Below are 17152 nucleotides of genomic sequence, written 5' to 3' on the forward strand. Positions count from 1 at the left end.
ATTTACGATGAGCTCTTTGTCACCTCCATAAACGAGAAACATATCCTTAGTCCTTTTCAGGTATTTCAGGATGTTCTTGACCGCTGTCCAGTGATCCACTCCTAGATTACTTTGGTACCTCCCTGCTAGACTTATAGCAAGGCACACATCAGGTCTGGTACACAGCATTGCATACATGATAGAGCCTATGGCTGAAGCATAGGGAACATCTTTCATTTTCTCTCTATCTTCTGCAGTGGTCGGGCATTGAGTCTTACTCAACTTCACACCTTGTAACACAGGCAAGAACCCTTTCTTTGCTTGATCCATTTTGAACTTATTCAAAACTTTGTCAAGGTATGTGCTTTGTGAAAGTCCAATTAAGCGTCTTGATCTATCTCTATAGATCTTAATGCCCAATATATAAGCAGCTTCACCGAGGTCTTTCATTGAAAAACTCTTATTCAAGTATCCCTTTATGCTATCCATAAATTCTATATCATTTCCAATCAGCAATATGTCATCCACATATAATATCAGAAATGCTACAGAGCTCCCACTCACTTTCTTGTAAATACAGGCTTCTCCAAAAGTCTATACAAAACCAAATGCTTTGATCACACTATCAAAGCGTTTATTCCAACTCCGAGAGGCTTGCACCAGTCCATAAATGGATTGCTGGAGCTTGCACACTTTGTTAGCCTCCTTTAGATCGACAAAACCTTCTGGTTGCATCATATACAACTCTTCTTCCAGAAATCCATTCAGGAATGCAGTTTTGACATCCATCTGCCAAATTTCATAATCATAAAATGCGGCAATTGCTAACATGATTCGGACAGACTTAAGCATCGCTACGGGTGAGAAGGTCTCATCGTAGTCAATCCCTTGAACTTGTCAAAAACCTTTCACAACAAGTCAAGCTTTGTAGACAGTAACATTACCGTCAGCGTCAGTCTTCTTCTTGAAGATCCATTTATTCTCAATTGCTTGCCGATCATCGGGCAAGTCAACCAAAGTCCACACTTTGTTCTCATACATGGATCCCATCTCAGATTTCATGGCCTCAAGCCATTTTGCGGAATCTGGGCTCACCATCGCTTCTTCATAGTTCGTAGGTTCATCATGGTCGAGTAATATGACTTCCAGAACAGGATTACCATACCACTCTGGTGCGGATCTTACTCTGGTTGATCTACGAGGTTCAGTAACAACTTGATCTGAAGTTCCATGATCATCATCATTAACTTCCCCACTAATTGGTGTAGGCGTCACATGAATAGATTTCTGTGATGAGCTACTTTCCAATAAGGGAGCAGGTACAGTTACCTCATCAAGTTCTACTTTCCTCCCACTCACTTCTTTCGAGAGAAACTCCTTCTCTAGAAAGGATCCATTCTTAACAACGAATGTCTTGCCTTCGGATCTGTGATAGAAGGTGTACCCAACAGTCTCCTTTGGGTATCCTATGAAGACACATTTTTCTGATTTGGGTTCGAGCTTATCAGGTTGAAGCTTTTTCACATAAGCATTGCAGCCCCAAACTTTAAGAAACGACAACTTTGGTTTCTTGCCAAACCACAGTTCATAAGGCGTCGTCTCAACGGATTTTGATGGTGCCCTATTTAACGTGAATGCAGCCGTCTCTAAAGCATAACCCCAAAACGATAGCAGTAAATCAGTAAGAGACATCATAGATCGCACCATATCTAGTAAAGTACGACTACGATGTTCGGACACACCATTACGCTGTGGTGTTCCGGGTGGCGTGAGTTGCGAAACTATTCCGCATTGTTTCAAATGTAGACCAAACTCGTAACTCAAATATTCTCCTCCACGATCAGATCGTAGAAACTTTATTTTCTTGTTACGATGATTTTCAACTTCACTCTGAAATTCTTTGAACTTTTCAAACGTTTCAGACTTATGTTTCATTAAGTAGATATACCAATATCTACTTAAATCATCTGTGAAGGTGAGAAAATAACGATACCCGCCACGAGCCTCAACATTCATCGGACCACATACATCTGTATGTATGATTTATAACAAATCTGTTGCTCTCTCCATAGTACCGGAGAACGGCGTTTTAGTCATCTTGCCCATAAGGCACGGTTCGCAAGTACCAAGTGATTCATAATCAAGTGGTTCCAAAAGTCCATCAGTATGGGGTTTCTTCATGCGCTTTACAATGATATGACCTAAACGGCAGTGCCACAAATAAGTTGCACTATCATTATCAACTCTGCATCTTTTGGTTTCAACATTACGAATATGTGTATCACTACTATCGAGATTCATCAAAAATAGACCACTCTTCAAGGGTGCATGACTATAAAAGATATTACTCATATAAATAGAACAACCATTATTCTCTGATTTAAATGAATAACCGTCTCGCATCAAACAAGATCCAGATATAATGTTCATGCTCAATGCTGGCACCAAATAACAATTATTTAGGTCTAAAACTAATCCCGAAGGTAGATGTAGAGGTAGCGTGCCGACCGCGATCACATCGACTTTGGAACTATTTCCCACGCGCATCGTCACCTCATCCTTGGCCAGTGTTCGCTTAATCCGTAGTCCCTGTTTCGAGTTGCAAATATTAGCAACAGAACCAGTATCAAATACCCAGGTGCTACTGCGAGCTCTAGTAAGGTACACATCAATAACATGTATATCACATATACCTTTGTTCACCTTGCCATCCTTCTTATCCGCCAAATACTTGGGGCAGTTCCGCTTCCAGTGACCAGTCTGCTTGCAGTAGAAGCACTCAGTTTCAGGCTTAGGTCCAGACTTGGGTTTCTTCTCCTGAGCAGCAACTTGCTTGATGTTCTTCTTGAAGTTCCCCTTCTTCTTCCCTTTGCCCTTTTTCTTGAAACTAGTGGTCTTATTGACCATCAACACTTGATGCTTCTTTTTGATTTCTACCTCCGCAGCCTTTAGCATTGCGAAGAGCTCGGGAATCGTCTTATCCATCCCTTGCATGTTATAGTTCATCACGAAGCTCTTGTAGCTTGGTGGCAGTGACTGGAGAATTCTGTCAATGATGCTATATCGGAAGATTAACTCCTAGTTGAATCATGTGATTATTATACCCAGACATCTTGAGTATATGCTCACTGACAGAACTATTCTCCTCCATCTTGCAGCTGTAGAACTTATTGGAGACTTCATATCTCTCAATCCGGGCATTCTTTTGACATATTAACTTCAACTCTTGAAACATCTCATATGCTCCATGACGTTCAAAACGTCATTGAAGTCCCGGTTCTAAGCCGTAAAGCATGGCACACTGAACTATCGAGTAGTCATCAACACGTGACTGCCAGGCGTTCACAATGTCTGCAGTTGCCGGCGCAGGTGGTACACCTAGCGGTGCTTCCAGGACGTAATTCTTCTGTGCAGCAATGAGGATAATCCTCAAGTTACGGACCCAGTCCGTGTAAATTGCTACCATCATCTTTCAACTTTGCTTTCTCAAGGAACTCATTAAAATTCAATAGAACAACAGCACGGGCCATCTATCTACAATCAACATAGACAAGCAAGATACTATCAGGTACTAAGTTCATGATAAATTTAAGTTCAATTAATCATATTACTTAAGAACTCCCACTTAGATAGACATCCCTCTAATCTTCTAAGCGATCACGTGATCCGAATCAACTAAACCATAACCGATCATCACGTGAAATGGAGTAGTTTTAAATGGTGAACATCACTATGTTGATCATATCTACTATATGATTCACGCTCGACCTTTCGGTCTCAGTGTTCCGAGGCGATATCTGCATATGCTAGGCTCGTCAAGTTTAACCCAAGTATTATGCGTGTGCAAAACTGGCTTGCACCCGTTGTAGATGGACGTAGAGCTTATCACACCCGATCATCACGTGGTGTCTGGGCACGACGAACTTTGGCAACGGTGCATACTCAGGGAGAACACTTTTATCTTGAAATTTAGTGAGAGATCATCTTATAATGCTACCGTTAATCAAAGCAAGATAAGATGCATAAAAGATAAACATCACATGCAATCAATATAAGTGATATGATATGGCCATCATCATCTTGTGCTTGTGATCTCCATCTCCGAAGCACCTCCATGATCACCATCGTCACCGGCGCGACACCTTGATCTCCATCGTAGCATTGTTGTCTTCTCGCCAATCTTATGCTTCTACGACTATCGCTACCGCTTAGTGATAAAGTAAAGCATTACAGGGCGATTGCATTGCATACAATAAAGCGACAACCATATGGCTCCTGCTAGTTGCCGATAACTCGGTTACAAAACATGATTATCTCATACAATAAAATTTAGCATCATGTCTTGACCATATCACATCACAACATGCCCCGCAAAAACAAGTTAGACGTCCTCTACTTTGTTGTTGCAAGTTTTACGTGGCTGCTACGAGCTTAGCAAGAACCGTTCTTACCTATGCATCAAAACCACAACGATAGTTTGTCAAGTTGGTGATGTTTTAACCTTCGCAGGGACCGGGCGTAGCCACACTCGGTTCAACTAAAGTTGGATAAACTGACACCCGCCAGCCACCTATGTGCAAAGCACGTCGGTAGAACCAGTCTCGCGTAAGCGTACGCGTAATGTCGGTCCGGGCTGCTTCATCCAAAAATACCGCCGAACCAAAGTATGACATGCTGGTAAGCAGTATGACTTATATCGCCCACAACTCACTTGTGTTCTACTCATGCATATGACATCTACGCATAAAACCTGGCTCGAATGCCACTGTTGGGGAACGTAGTAATTTCAAAAAAAATCCTACGAACACGCAAGATCATGGTGATGCATAGCAACAAGAGGGGAGAGCGTTGTCCACGTACCCTCGTAGACCGAAAGCGGAAGCGTTAGCACAACGCGGTTGATGTAGTCGTACGTCTTCACGATCCAACCAATCAAGTACCGAACGCACGGCACCTCTGAGTTCAGCACACGTTCAGCCCGATGACGTCCCTCGAACTCCGATCCAGCCAAGTGTTGAGGGAGAGTTTCGTTAGCACGACGGTGTGGTGACGATGATGACGTTCTACCGACGCAGGGCTTCGCCTAAGCACCGCTACAGTTTTATCGAGGTGGACTATGGTGGAGGGGGGGGCACCGCACACGGCTAAAATATCAAACGATCAATTGTTGTGTCTAGGGTGCCCCCTGCCCCCGTATATAAAGGAGCAAGGGGGGGAGGTGCGGCCGGACAAGGGGGGCGCGCCAGGAGGAGTCCTACTCCCACCGGGAGTAGGACTCCCCCCTTTCCTAGTTGGATTAGGACTTAGGGGGGGGGAAGAGGTGGAGGAGAAGAAGGAAGGGGGGGGTGCCGCCCCCTCTCCTTGTCCTATTCGGACTAGGGGGGAGGGGCGCGCGGCCCTTGCCCTGGCTGCCTCTCCTCTTCTCCACTAAGGCTCACTATGGCCCATTAACCCCCCGGGGGGTTCCGGTAACCTCCCGGTACTCCGGTAAAATCCCGATTTCACCCGGAACACTTCCGATATCCAAACATAGGCTTCCAATATATCAATCTTCATGTCTCGACCATTTCGAGACTCCTCCTCATGTCCCTGATCACATCCGGGACTCCGAACAACCTTCGGTACATCAAAACATATAAACTCATAATATAACTATCATCGAAACGTTAAGCGTGCGGACCCTACGGGTTCGAGAACTATGTAGACATGACCGAGACACGTCTCCGGTCAATAACCAATAGCGGAACCTGGATGCTCATATTGGCTCCCACATATTCTACGAAGATCTTTATCGGTCAGACCGCATAACAACATACGTTGTTCCCTTTGTCATCGGTATGTTACTTGCCCGAGATTCGATCGTCGGTATCTCAATACCTAGTTCAATCTCATTACCGGCAAGTCTCTTTACTCATTCTGTAATACATCATCCCACAACTAACTCATTAGTTGCAATGCTTGCAAGGCTTAAGTGATGTGCATTACCGAGAGGGCCCAGAGATACCTCTCCGACAATCGGAGTGACAAATCCTAATCTCGAAATACGCCAACCCAACAAGTACCTTCGGAGACACCTGTAGAGCACCTTTATAATCACCTAGTTACGTTGTGACGTTTGGTAGCACACAAAGTGTTCCTCTGGTAAACGGGAGTTGCATAATCTCATAGTCATAGGAACATGTATAAGTCATGAAGAAAGCAATAGCAACATACTAAATGATCGTGTGCTAAGTTAACGGAATGGGTCATGTCAATCACATCATTCTCCTAATGATGTGATCCCGTTAACCAAATGACAACTCATGTCTATGGCTAGGAAACATAACCATCTTTGATCAACGAGCTAGTCAAGTAGAGGCATACTAGTGACACTCTGTTTGTCTATGTACTCACACATGTATTATGTTTCCGGTTAATACAATTCTAGCATGAATTATAGACATTTATCGTGATATAAGGAAATAAATAATAACTTTATTATTGCCTCTAGGGCATATTTCCTTCACCTACACCATAAATTGGGGGCTGCTCAGAGTTAGTGCACGGCTTTTGTCGTTTGAGAGCAACGCACCTCCGAAGCATTTGAGAGAGAGATCCTTGCGAGGACAAAGCCCAAAACACCCAGAGCTAAAGAGTGTTAGGCATCACTGAAGTCTTTCTATCCGCGTGATCTAAAGACTTGTTACACTTGAGGACTGTGAATCCTCCAGCCAATTAGGTGTCGCGTTCTGAGCATCCAAGAGCCATTGTGGATTACAAGTGAACGAAGTCTGTGAAGGTTTGGAAGTCTACCTTGAAGACTTACCAGAGTGATTGGGCGAGGACTAAGTGTTCTTAGCTCAAGGGGAATAAGGTGAAGACGTGGTCTTATGAGTTAAATCTCAGCCTCCCTAACCAGATGTACAATTGTCGCAGCAACTGGAACTGGTCTACCAAATCATTGCCTTCAAGAAGCTACTGGTTCTATCCTTCACTTCCCTTTACTTTTAGTCTGTCTTCGTGAAGTCATTGTCTGCTTGCATGATATGATTGTCTTCACTGTGTGAAGACTATTTACCGTTTGGCTTCATACCATCTTCCATCCTGATCTATACTACCTAGTTGCTGATAGTCTTCGTGCTTTCACTTCATTGCTTACTTGACTATGGCTTGTCTAGTGTAGTCTACCTTCTGCTGCATATCAATAGGTTCATTTCTACTGTTCGTCTTCAAAGCCCCCATGTTTTGAAGACTTTCATAAAAATCGCCTATTCAACCCCCCCTAGTCAATAACTAGCACTTTCAATTGGTATCAGAGTAAGGTTCTCCCTTGTTCTGTGTGATTCGGTTTATGTTGGGAAACACAGTATTTCAAAACATTTACCTACGATCACGCAAGAACTATCTAGGAGATGCATAGCAACGAGCGGGGAGAGTGTGTCCATGTACCCTCGTAGACCAAAAGCGGAAGCGTTTAGTAACACGGTTGATGTAGTCGAACGTTTTAGCGATCCAACCAATCCAAGCACCGAACGTACGACACCTCCACGTTCAGCACACGTTCAGCTCGATGACATTCCTCGAACTCTTGATCCAGTTGAGGCCGAGGGAGAGTTCCATTAGCACGATGGCGTGGTGACGGTGATGATGAAGTTACCGGTGCAGGGCTTTTCCTAAGCACTACGACGATATGACCGAGGTGTGTAACTGTGGAGGGGGGCACCGCACACGGTTAAGAGAAACTTGTGTGTTCTAGGGTGCCCCTGCCCCCGTATATAAAGGAGGGGAGGGGAGGCCAGACGGCCCTCCTAGGGCGCGCTAGGAGAGGGGAGTCCTACTAGGACTCCAAGTCCTAGTAGGATTCCACCTAAGGAAGAGGGGGAAGAAGGAAGGAAGAGGGGGAAGGGAAGGAAAGAGGGGCGCAGCCCCCTTCCCCTAGTCCAATTCGGACCCAAGGGGGGGGTGGGCGTGGCCAACCCCTTGTGGCCCTTCCTCTCTTCCCACTAAGGCCCATCAAGGCCCATTAGTTCCCCTGGGGGGTTCCGATAACCCTTCGGCACTCCGATAGGTATCCGGTACCTCTCGGAACTCATCCGGTGTCCGAATAACATCGTCCAATATATCAATCTTTATGTCTCAACCATTTCGAGACTCCTCGTCATGTCTGTGATCTCATCCGGGACTCCGAACAATCTTCGGTCATCAAATCACATAACTCATAATACAAATCGTCATTGAACGCTAAGCGTGCGGACCCTACGGGTTCGAGTACTATGTAGACATGACCGAGACACATCTTCGGTCAATAACCAATAGCGGAAACTGGATGCTCATATTAGCTTCTACATATTCTACGAAGATCTTTATCGGTCAAAACCGCATAACAACATACGTTATTTCCTTTGTCGTCGGTATGTTACTTGCCCGAGATTCGATCGTCGGTATCACCATACCTAGTTCAATCTCGTTACCAGCAAGTCTCTTTACTCGTTCCATAATGCATCATCCCGTGACTAACTCATTAGACACATTGCTTGCAAGGCTCGCAGTGATGTTCATTACCGAGAGGGCCCAGAGATACCTCTCTGATACACGGAGTGACAAATCCTAATCTCGATCTATGCCAACTCAACAAACACCATCGGAGACACCTGTAGAGCAGCTTTATAATCACCCAGTTACGTTGTGACGTTTGATAGCACACAAGGTGTTCCTCCGGTATTCGGGATTTGCATAATCGCATAGTCAGAGGAACATGTATAAGTCATGCAGAAAGCAATAGAAATAAAACTAAACGATCATTATGCTAAGCTATTACATCATTCTCTAATGATGTGATCCCATTCATCAAATGACAACACATGTCCATGGTCAGGAAACTTAACCATCTTTGATTAATAAGCTAGTCAAGTAGAGGCATACTAGGGACACTCTGTTTGTCTATGTATTCACACATGTACTAAGTTTCTAGTTAATACAATTCTAGCATGAATAATAAACATTTATCATGATATAAAGAAATATAAACAACAACTTTATTATTGCCTCTAGGGCATATTTTCTTCAGTCTCCCACTCGCAGAGTCAATAATCTAGATTACATAGTAATGATTCTAACGCCCATGGAGTCTTGGTGCTGATCATGTTTTGCTCGTGAGAGGCTTAGTCAATGGGTCTTCAATATTCAGATCCGTATGTATTTTGCAAATTTCTATGTCTCCCTCCTTGACTTGATCGCGGATGGAATTGAAGCGTCTCTTAATGTGTTTGGTTCTCTTGTGAATTTTGGATTCCTTCGCCAAGGCTATTGCTCCAGTATTGTCACAAAAGATTTTCATTGGACCGATGCACTAGGTATGACACCTAGATCGCATATGAACTCCTTCATCCAGACTCCTTCATTTGCTGCTTCTGAAGCAGTTATGTACTCCACTTCACACGCAGATCCCGCCACGACGCTCTGTTTGGAACTGCACCAACTGACAACTCCACCATTCAATATAAATACGTATTCGGTTTGGACTTAGAGTCATCCGGATCAGTGTCAAAGCTTGCATCGACGTAACCGTTTACGACAAGCTCTTTGTCACCTCCATAAACGAGAAACATATCCTTAGCTTTTCAGGTATTTCAGGATGTTCTTGACCGTTGTCCAGTGATCCACTCCTGGATTACTTTGGTACCTCCCTGCTAAACTAATAGCAAGGCACACATCAGGTCTGGTACACAACATTGCATACATGATAGAACCTATGGCTGAGGCATAGGGAATGACTTTCATTTTCTCTCTATCTTATGTAGTGGTCGGGCATTGAGTCTGACTCAATTTCACACCTTGTAACACAGGCAAGAACCCTTTCTTTCACTGATCCATTTTGAACTTCTTCAAAACTTTATCAAGGTATGTGCTTTGTGAAAGTCCAATTAAGCGTCTTGATCTATCTCTATAGATCTTGATGCCCAATATATAAGCAGCTTCTCCGAGGTCTTTCATTGAAAAATTCTTATTCAAGTATCCTTTTATGCTATTCAGAAATTCAATATCATTTCCGATCAACAATATGTCATCCACATATAATATCAGAAAATCTACAGAGCTCCCAGTCACTTTCTTGTAAATACAGGCTTCTCCAAAAGTCTGTATAAAACCATATGCTTTGATCACACTATCAAAGCGTATATTCCAACTCTGAGAGGCTTGCACCAGTCCATAAATGGATCGCTGGAGTTTGCACACTTTGTTAGCATCTTTTGACAAAACCTTTTGGTTGCATCATATACAACTCTTCTTTAAGATATCCATTAAGGAATGCAGTTTTGACATCCATTTTCCAGATTTCATAACCGTAAAATGCGGCAATTGCTAACATGATTCGGACAGACTTGAGCATCACTACGGGTGAGAAGGTCTCATCATAGTCAACTCCTTGAACTTGTCGAAAACCTTTCGCAACAAGTCGAGCTTTGTAGACAGTAACATTACCGTCAGCGTCAGTCTTCTTCTTGAAGATCCATTTATTCTCTATGGCATGCCGATCATCGGGCAAGTCAACCAAAGTCCACACTTTGTTCTCATACTTGGATCCCACCTCAGATTTCATGGCCTCAAGCCATTTCGTGGAATCTGGGCTCATCATCGCTTCCTCATAGTTCGTAGGTTCGTCATGATCAAGTAACATGACTTCCAGAACAGGATTACCGTACCACTTTGGTGCGGATCTTACTCTGGTTGACCTACGAGGTTCGGTAGTAACTTGATCTGAAGTTTCATGATCATCATCATTAGCTTCCTCACTGATTGGTGTAGGAATCACTGGAACTGATTTCTGTGATGAACTACTTTCCAATAAGGGAGCAGGTACAATTACCTCATCAAGTTGTACTTTCCTCCCACTCACTTCTTTCGAGAGAAACTCCTTCTCTAGAAAGGATCCATTCTTAGCAACAAATATCTTTCCTTCGGATCTGTGATAGAAGGTGTACCCAACAGTCTCCTTTGGGTATCCTATGAAGACACATTTCTCCGATTTGGGTTTGGGCTTATCAGGTTGAAGCTTTTTACCATAAGCATCGCAACCCCAAACTTTAAAAAACGACAACTTGGGTTTCTTGCCAAACCACAGTTCATATGGTGTCGCCTCAACAGATTTAGATGGTGCCCTGTTTAACGTGAATGCAGCCGTCTCTAAAGCATAGCCCCAAAACGACAGTGGTAAATCAGTAAGAGACATCATAGATCGCACCATATCTAATAAAGTGCGGTTATGACGTTCGGACACACCATTACGATGTGGTGTTCCAGGTGGCATGAGTTGCGAAACTATTCCGCATTGTTTCAAATGAAGACCAAACTCATAACTCAAATATTCTCCTCCACGATCAGATCGTAGAAACTTTATTTTCTTGTTACGATGATTTTCCACTTCACTCTGAAATTCTTTGAACTTTTCAAATGTTTCAGACTTATGTTTCATTAAGTAGATATACCTATATCTGCTCAAATCATCTGTGAAGGTCAGAAAATAACGATACCCGCCGTGAGCATCAACACTCATCGGACCGCATATATCAGTATGTATTATTTCCAATAAATCTATTGCTCGCTCCATTGTTCCGGAGAATGGAGTCTTAGTCATCTTGGCCATGAGGCATGGTTCGCAAGCATCAAGTGATTCATAATCAAGTGATTCCAAAAGCCCATCAGCATGGAGTTTCTTCATGCGCTTTAGACCAATATGACCTAAACGCCAGTGCCACAAATAAGTTGCACTATCATTATTAAACTTGTATCTTTTGGCTTCAATACCATGAATATGTGTATCACTACTATCGAGATTTAACAAAAATAGACCACTCATCAAGGGTGCATGACCATAAAAGATATTGCTCATATAAATAGAATAACCATTATTCTCTGATTTAAATGAATAACCGTCTCGCATCAAACAAGATCCAGATATAATGTTCATGCTTAACGCTGGCACCAAATAACAATTATTCAGGTCCAAAACTAATCCCAAAGGTAGATGTAGAGGTAGCGTGCCGGCGGCGATCACATCTACTTTGGAACCATTACCCACGCGCATCATCACCTCGTCCTTAGCCAATCTTCGCTTAATCAGTAGCCCCTGTTTCGAGTGCCAAATGTGAGCAACAGAACAAGTATCAAATACCCAGGCGCTACTATGAGCATTAGTAAGGTACACATCAATAACATGTATATCAAATATACCTTTCACTTTGCCATCCTTCTTATCTGCCAAATACTTGGGGCAATTCCGCTTCCAGTGACCAGTCCCTTTGCAGTAGAAGCACTCAGTCTCAGGCTTAGGTCTAGACTTGGGCTTCTTCACTTGAGCAGCAACTTGCTTGCCGTTCTTCTTGAAGTTCCCTTTCTTCCCTTTGCCCTTTTTCTTGAAACTAGTGGTCTTGTTAACAATCAACACTTGATGCTCCTTCTTGATTTCTACCTCCGCAGCTTTTAGCATCGCGAAGAGCTCGGGAATTGTCTTATCCATCCCTTGCATATTATAGTTCATCAGAAGCTTTTATAGCTTGGTGGCAGTGATTGAAGAACTCTCTCAACACTACAAGAAATATGTCAACTTATGACCACCACTATTGGTCACTGAAAGGTCACAAATTTCTATTTATGACCTTTTTGTGACCAAAAACATAAGGTCAAAAGCTGGGCGTCGTAAACTGACTATAGCGACCTTTCTTCTGGAATGGTCGCAAACGTTTATGGCCAAAATAAGTCCACTGTGGCGTTTTGGTCACTAGCAACCTCCCCAGGCCACGTAGGCATCCAGCGTGGCAATCTAACGTGGCACAAGATTCAGCCCGGTCCAATTCAATTTTCTACATGGGCCTAGCCCAACAATTCGGCCTATTTGTGTTTTTTCTCTCTGTCAATTTTTGGTTGGGTTCATGGGCCAAGCCCAATATTGCAACCTTTTTATTGTTGGGTTGTGGCCTTTTTGTCTAAATGAATTTAGTTTTTTTCCAAAAGAAGGGTCCACTAGTCAGATGGGTCCCAGTTGTCAGGTTCTAGTAACAGGTTTCAATTTGTCAGGTAAGTGGGTCCCATCTATCAGACTCATATTCGTCATATTTCAAGCAGTATTCAGATTCGCAGAGACAAAAAACACACATAATACTTAAACAAGAGCAACCAGATCACATAATACAATACTTTACAAGCTCTATCCGTGCCAGTACAAAGGGCCATGTATAATAAAATACTTTACAAGCTCTACAAGTGTAATATAGTACTACTTCACAAGCTCCTGGACTCGCTGGACTCTCTCATATTTCTATGCAACTTCAACAGGACAAAAACTTCGGTAGTCAGGGCTGGAACCATAGTCAGATGAACAACACGCCGGACTCGCTCGACGGCGATAGTCAGGGCTGAGACCAAACAAAACAGCAACATGGCTTCCTCTGTCATCCTGTTACATGAATCAGAAAAGAATGAGAAAAACTGGGGCAAATATATTATGAACAGACCATTCAAGAACAGACCATTCAACATTCAGCTAGTACCATGCTTTTTGTTGTCGAGCTAGTTAAAATGAGATAGTAGTTCATATAAGAAACAGAGAAACAATATGAATATGCATGGCACATATGCAGGTTGTTCAAAAAAACTGCACTACAACACATTGCGCCTAAAAAAAAATACCATTCTACTATCACGACCATACATTCAATTGGCAAGATCTAACAATACTCGTCAGCACACGCATACTAAACTTCACAAAGGCAGGAGAGAATAAAGGGAACCAAGGAAGATACCTGTGGATGATGAGACAAAGGACAGCAGCATGCAGAGTTCCTGATGCACCGGAGTGGCCCAACTCGGCTGCACCACACTGAGGCACTGTTGTTCCATCGAGCTCGACCATGTGCAGGCTTCATCATCGCCGTGGAGATCCCGGTGGTCGTCCTGGTCCATGGAGTGTGAATCTTATTATTTCATTTCAGAGAACGTTAAACACAAATGGCATGTATATGGATCACTGTGGACAAGCAAACTTCGCTAATAAATATGAACAAGGCCTACTATAGCATAGCAGGTAAGGAGTTAGATTAACTCAAGTATTGGTGACTAATAGGCCTATTATTTCATTTCAGAGAAAGCCTGAAACACAAATGGCATGCATATAGATACCAAGGACAAGCAAACTTAGCTAATAAATATGAACAAGGTCTACTATAGCATAGCAGGCAAGTATTGGTGACAAATAGACCTATATTAAGAGTAAACAGAACTAGCTCGAAAAACAACTCTATATTAAGAGTATCATGTGTGAATGTGATACAGTAAAAAATTGCATGCTATGTACATCAAGTTAAAAGGCACAAGTTATACAGTAGCCTAAAGCAGAGCAAATGTACAGCAAGTTGATAAAAGAATGCCCAGTCATGGCATTTGATTTCACAAGAGAAGAATGTGTAAGGTGCAATGTTGTGTACACTTTGTAATTCTATAATAATTTGTAGTGCACTGTGGCTAGAAGCCAGAGTACACTTGAAGCTACGAACTATGCAACAAGCCTGAAACTCTAACAACAAGAAGCAGAGTTGAGTTCCTAGCCAGCATTTGCCTCTCAAATTTTTATATAAAGTGAAAATTCCCAGCAGGGTAGATAGTGATCAACTTGCTGTACAACAAGTGCAGAGCAGCTACACAAGAAAAATACAAGCCCACTGATACTAGTTGTGCACTTGTTTCTTTCGTTCACCACTGATCTAGTCTGTAGTGAAAGCGAAAGCACGACCAAAAGAAGTTTAAAAATGTTATTAGTTGTAAGAGAATAGAGTATACATATTATATCTGTCAAAAGAAGGACCAATATCAATCAGACCCTTTAATTTTAAAAAACATGGTTTCATTTGATGGTTGTTGGAGTAGCTGCTTTGGTTTGCACTATAAGGAACCTGTAATATCAATTTCTAACTTTCTAACAGTGAATTTGATCCTCAGGTGGTGTTGGGTGTACTAGAAAAAGGGCATATTCAGTCCTTCTATAAATGTAACATCCAACCAAAAAACTTATTTGCATCTATGAGCACAAACTAAAATGAAGGTATGTATAAAACTAAGACTGCACTTGGCAGGCAAGATCAACACTGTCCAAAATACAGTACCCAGCTAGCCTAGCTAATGCAGTGTTAAATTGCTGCCAATGTTCCAAAATCTCACTGGCATCCATGCGTGATTTGGCCAGTATGAAGAAGAAGTGGGCTAATGAATAGAGAGAGAAGCAGAGTTAGTTACCTTCATGTCATCCTCGATCTTGGCAACCTGGGACTGGATGCTGGCGACGGTCTCCTTGAGCGGGGCGTTGACAGGGTACTTGCCCTCGTCCCACACGAACCTGCATCCATCCATCCTCTACAGCGTAAGCAAGCGGTGGTAGGCAGATGAGGAATGTAAGCAGCGGCAGGCAGAAGCATAGACGGACCTGGTGAGGTAGCTGTCGACGGGGACGCCGTCGACGGTGAGGGTGCCGGGCTCGACCCCTCCGGCACGCTCCAGGTCCTGTATAAAACGAAGGTCTGTATAAAACCAAGACAGCACTTGTCATGAGGGTGGAGACTAATGACAGGAAAGATCGATGTAGTATTTCAGTTATAATTACTTCAATTTATTCCTTTTATTACTAACAAAATGTGGCACCAATTCCCTGGTTGTTTGCATCATGAATGTCATGTGGCAATTCAATGCCAGAAAAGGGGACAGAAGACTAATAATCGTGTAACTAGCTGCACAAATAGGTAGCTTAGCCGGAACCAATCAGACCAAGACAAACAGGAGGTAAGCTACATCCAAAATCTACCTATTCAGCGCTGAGGACCGAATGTAACTGTTAAGCAACACTATCCAAAATACAGTACCCGGCTAGCCTAGCTAATGCAGTGTTAAGTTGCTGTCAATGTTCCAAAATCTTACTGGCATCCATGTGTAAGTATGAAAAGGAACTAGACTAATGAAGAGACAGAGAAGCAGAGCTAGTTACCTTCATGTCTTCCTCGATCTTGGCGACCTGGGACTGGATGCTGGCGACGGTCTCCTTGAGCGGGGCGTTGACGGGGTACTTGCCCTCGTCCCACACGAACCTGCATCCATCCATCCATCCATCCTCAGCAGATAAGCGAAAGGGATCGCGCCTGATGGTAGCGGTGGTGGTCGGTCGTGTTACCTGCGCCTGCTTCGCCCTCACGTACGGGGAATCCGCCGCCGGCGGCGCCCTCGGCGGCCGGGAGCATCCGCCGCTGCTCACTGGCGCGGTGACGCGATAGGAGCAGCAGCTGGCGCTCAGGCGCGAGGTGAAGTGGCTCCTGGGGACGGCGAAGCCGTCGGGGGTGCCGGGGCTCCACCTCTCCGCCGCGGCTGATGGTAGCGCCCTCCCCCTCCCGCTGGTGGCGGCGCCCTCCGCCTCTCGCTGGTGGCGGCGACACCCTTGAGGTGGCTGCTCAAAAGGATCTACGGAGAGGGAGGGGAAAGGATGCCGATGGTGGAGTGGAGGCCGGGGTGGTCGCTCGTGGCTGCAGGAAGATGTGCCCGTCGGATCTGACCAGAAGAGACGGAGGAGGCCGGTGAGGTTGGGCGGCTCGCTTGATCTGCTGAGGGGGCGACTAGGTGGTGGAAGGGAGGGGCGGCGGAGGAGGAATCTAGATCGGGAAGGGGGCGGCGGCGAGGAGATGGGGACGAGGGAGGAAGGGGGCGACGGGGGGAGGGGTCGATCTGAGCTAGGGTTTGGGCTGCGGGTGGTGGGTATCTCTTTTTCTTTTCTTTTTTTTCTTTTCTGTAGATAGATGGATGGATGGATGTGGGATGGAGAGATGGATGGATGGATGGATGGACGCCATGTCATCGATCCGTGGACAGAGTTATGATTGGTTCAAAAAATCAGTGATGTAGAATAGTTTTTAAGTACTAAAAATAGAGAGATTTTATGAAGTAGCTATCAAAAATATTTTGCAAAAGGGCACCACACAAATTTTCACTAGAGTTAGACCACATTTTATGGATTAGGACCAATTTGTATGCATTTTTCATTTTTCTAGCTATTTTAATCATTTTTTGAGTGCTCAAAATGGTTTTTTTTGTGAAGGAACTACCAAATAATTGTTGCAAAATTGGACCAAATCATTTTTCTAAAATATTAGGCCATATTTAATGC

General features: G+C 43.8%; 1 protein-coding gene across 1 annotated transcript; it reads right to left on the reverse strand.

Annotated features, from left to right (window-relative positions):
* Nucleotides 1-13096: 13096 nt before the first annotated feature.
* On the reverse strand, nt 13097-16838 carry LOC147974506 (uncharacterized). Its single transcript, XM_087520059.1, has 8 exons — nt 16834-16838; nt 16477-16774; nt 16169-16417; nt 15986-16085; nt 15431-15524; nt 15244-15343; nt 13758-13908; nt 13097-13411 (listed from the first exon to the last, which is right to left on the reverse strand). Exons 1-8 carry the CDS (start codon nt 16836-16838, stop codon nt 13407-13409), a joined length of 1002 nt encoding a protein of 333 aa, XP_087376185.1. The 3' UTR covers nt 13097-13406.
* Between the last annotated feature and the right edge of the window lie 314 nt (nt 16839-17152).

Source organism: Triticum urartu, chromosome 4A, assembly GCF_056163025.1.
Source record: "Triticum urartu cultivar PI428250 chromosome 4A, HENAU_Tu73, whole genome shotgun sequence".
Classification (NCBI taxonomy): Eukaryota; Viridiplantae; Streptophyta; class Magnoliopsida; order Poales; family Poaceae; genus Triticum; species Triticum urartu.

Coding starts and splice junctions, on each gene's coding strand:
- LOC147974506 (XM_087520059.1), bottom strand. Junction 16,418..16,476: donor GCCTCCACTCCACCATCGGC/ATCCTTTCCCCT, acceptor GGGTGTCGCCGC/CACCAGCGAGAGGCGGAGGG. Junction 15,344..15,430: donor GTCGACAGCTACCTCACCAG/GTCCGTCTATGC, acceptor GGATGGATGCAG/GTTCGTGTGGGACGAGGGCA.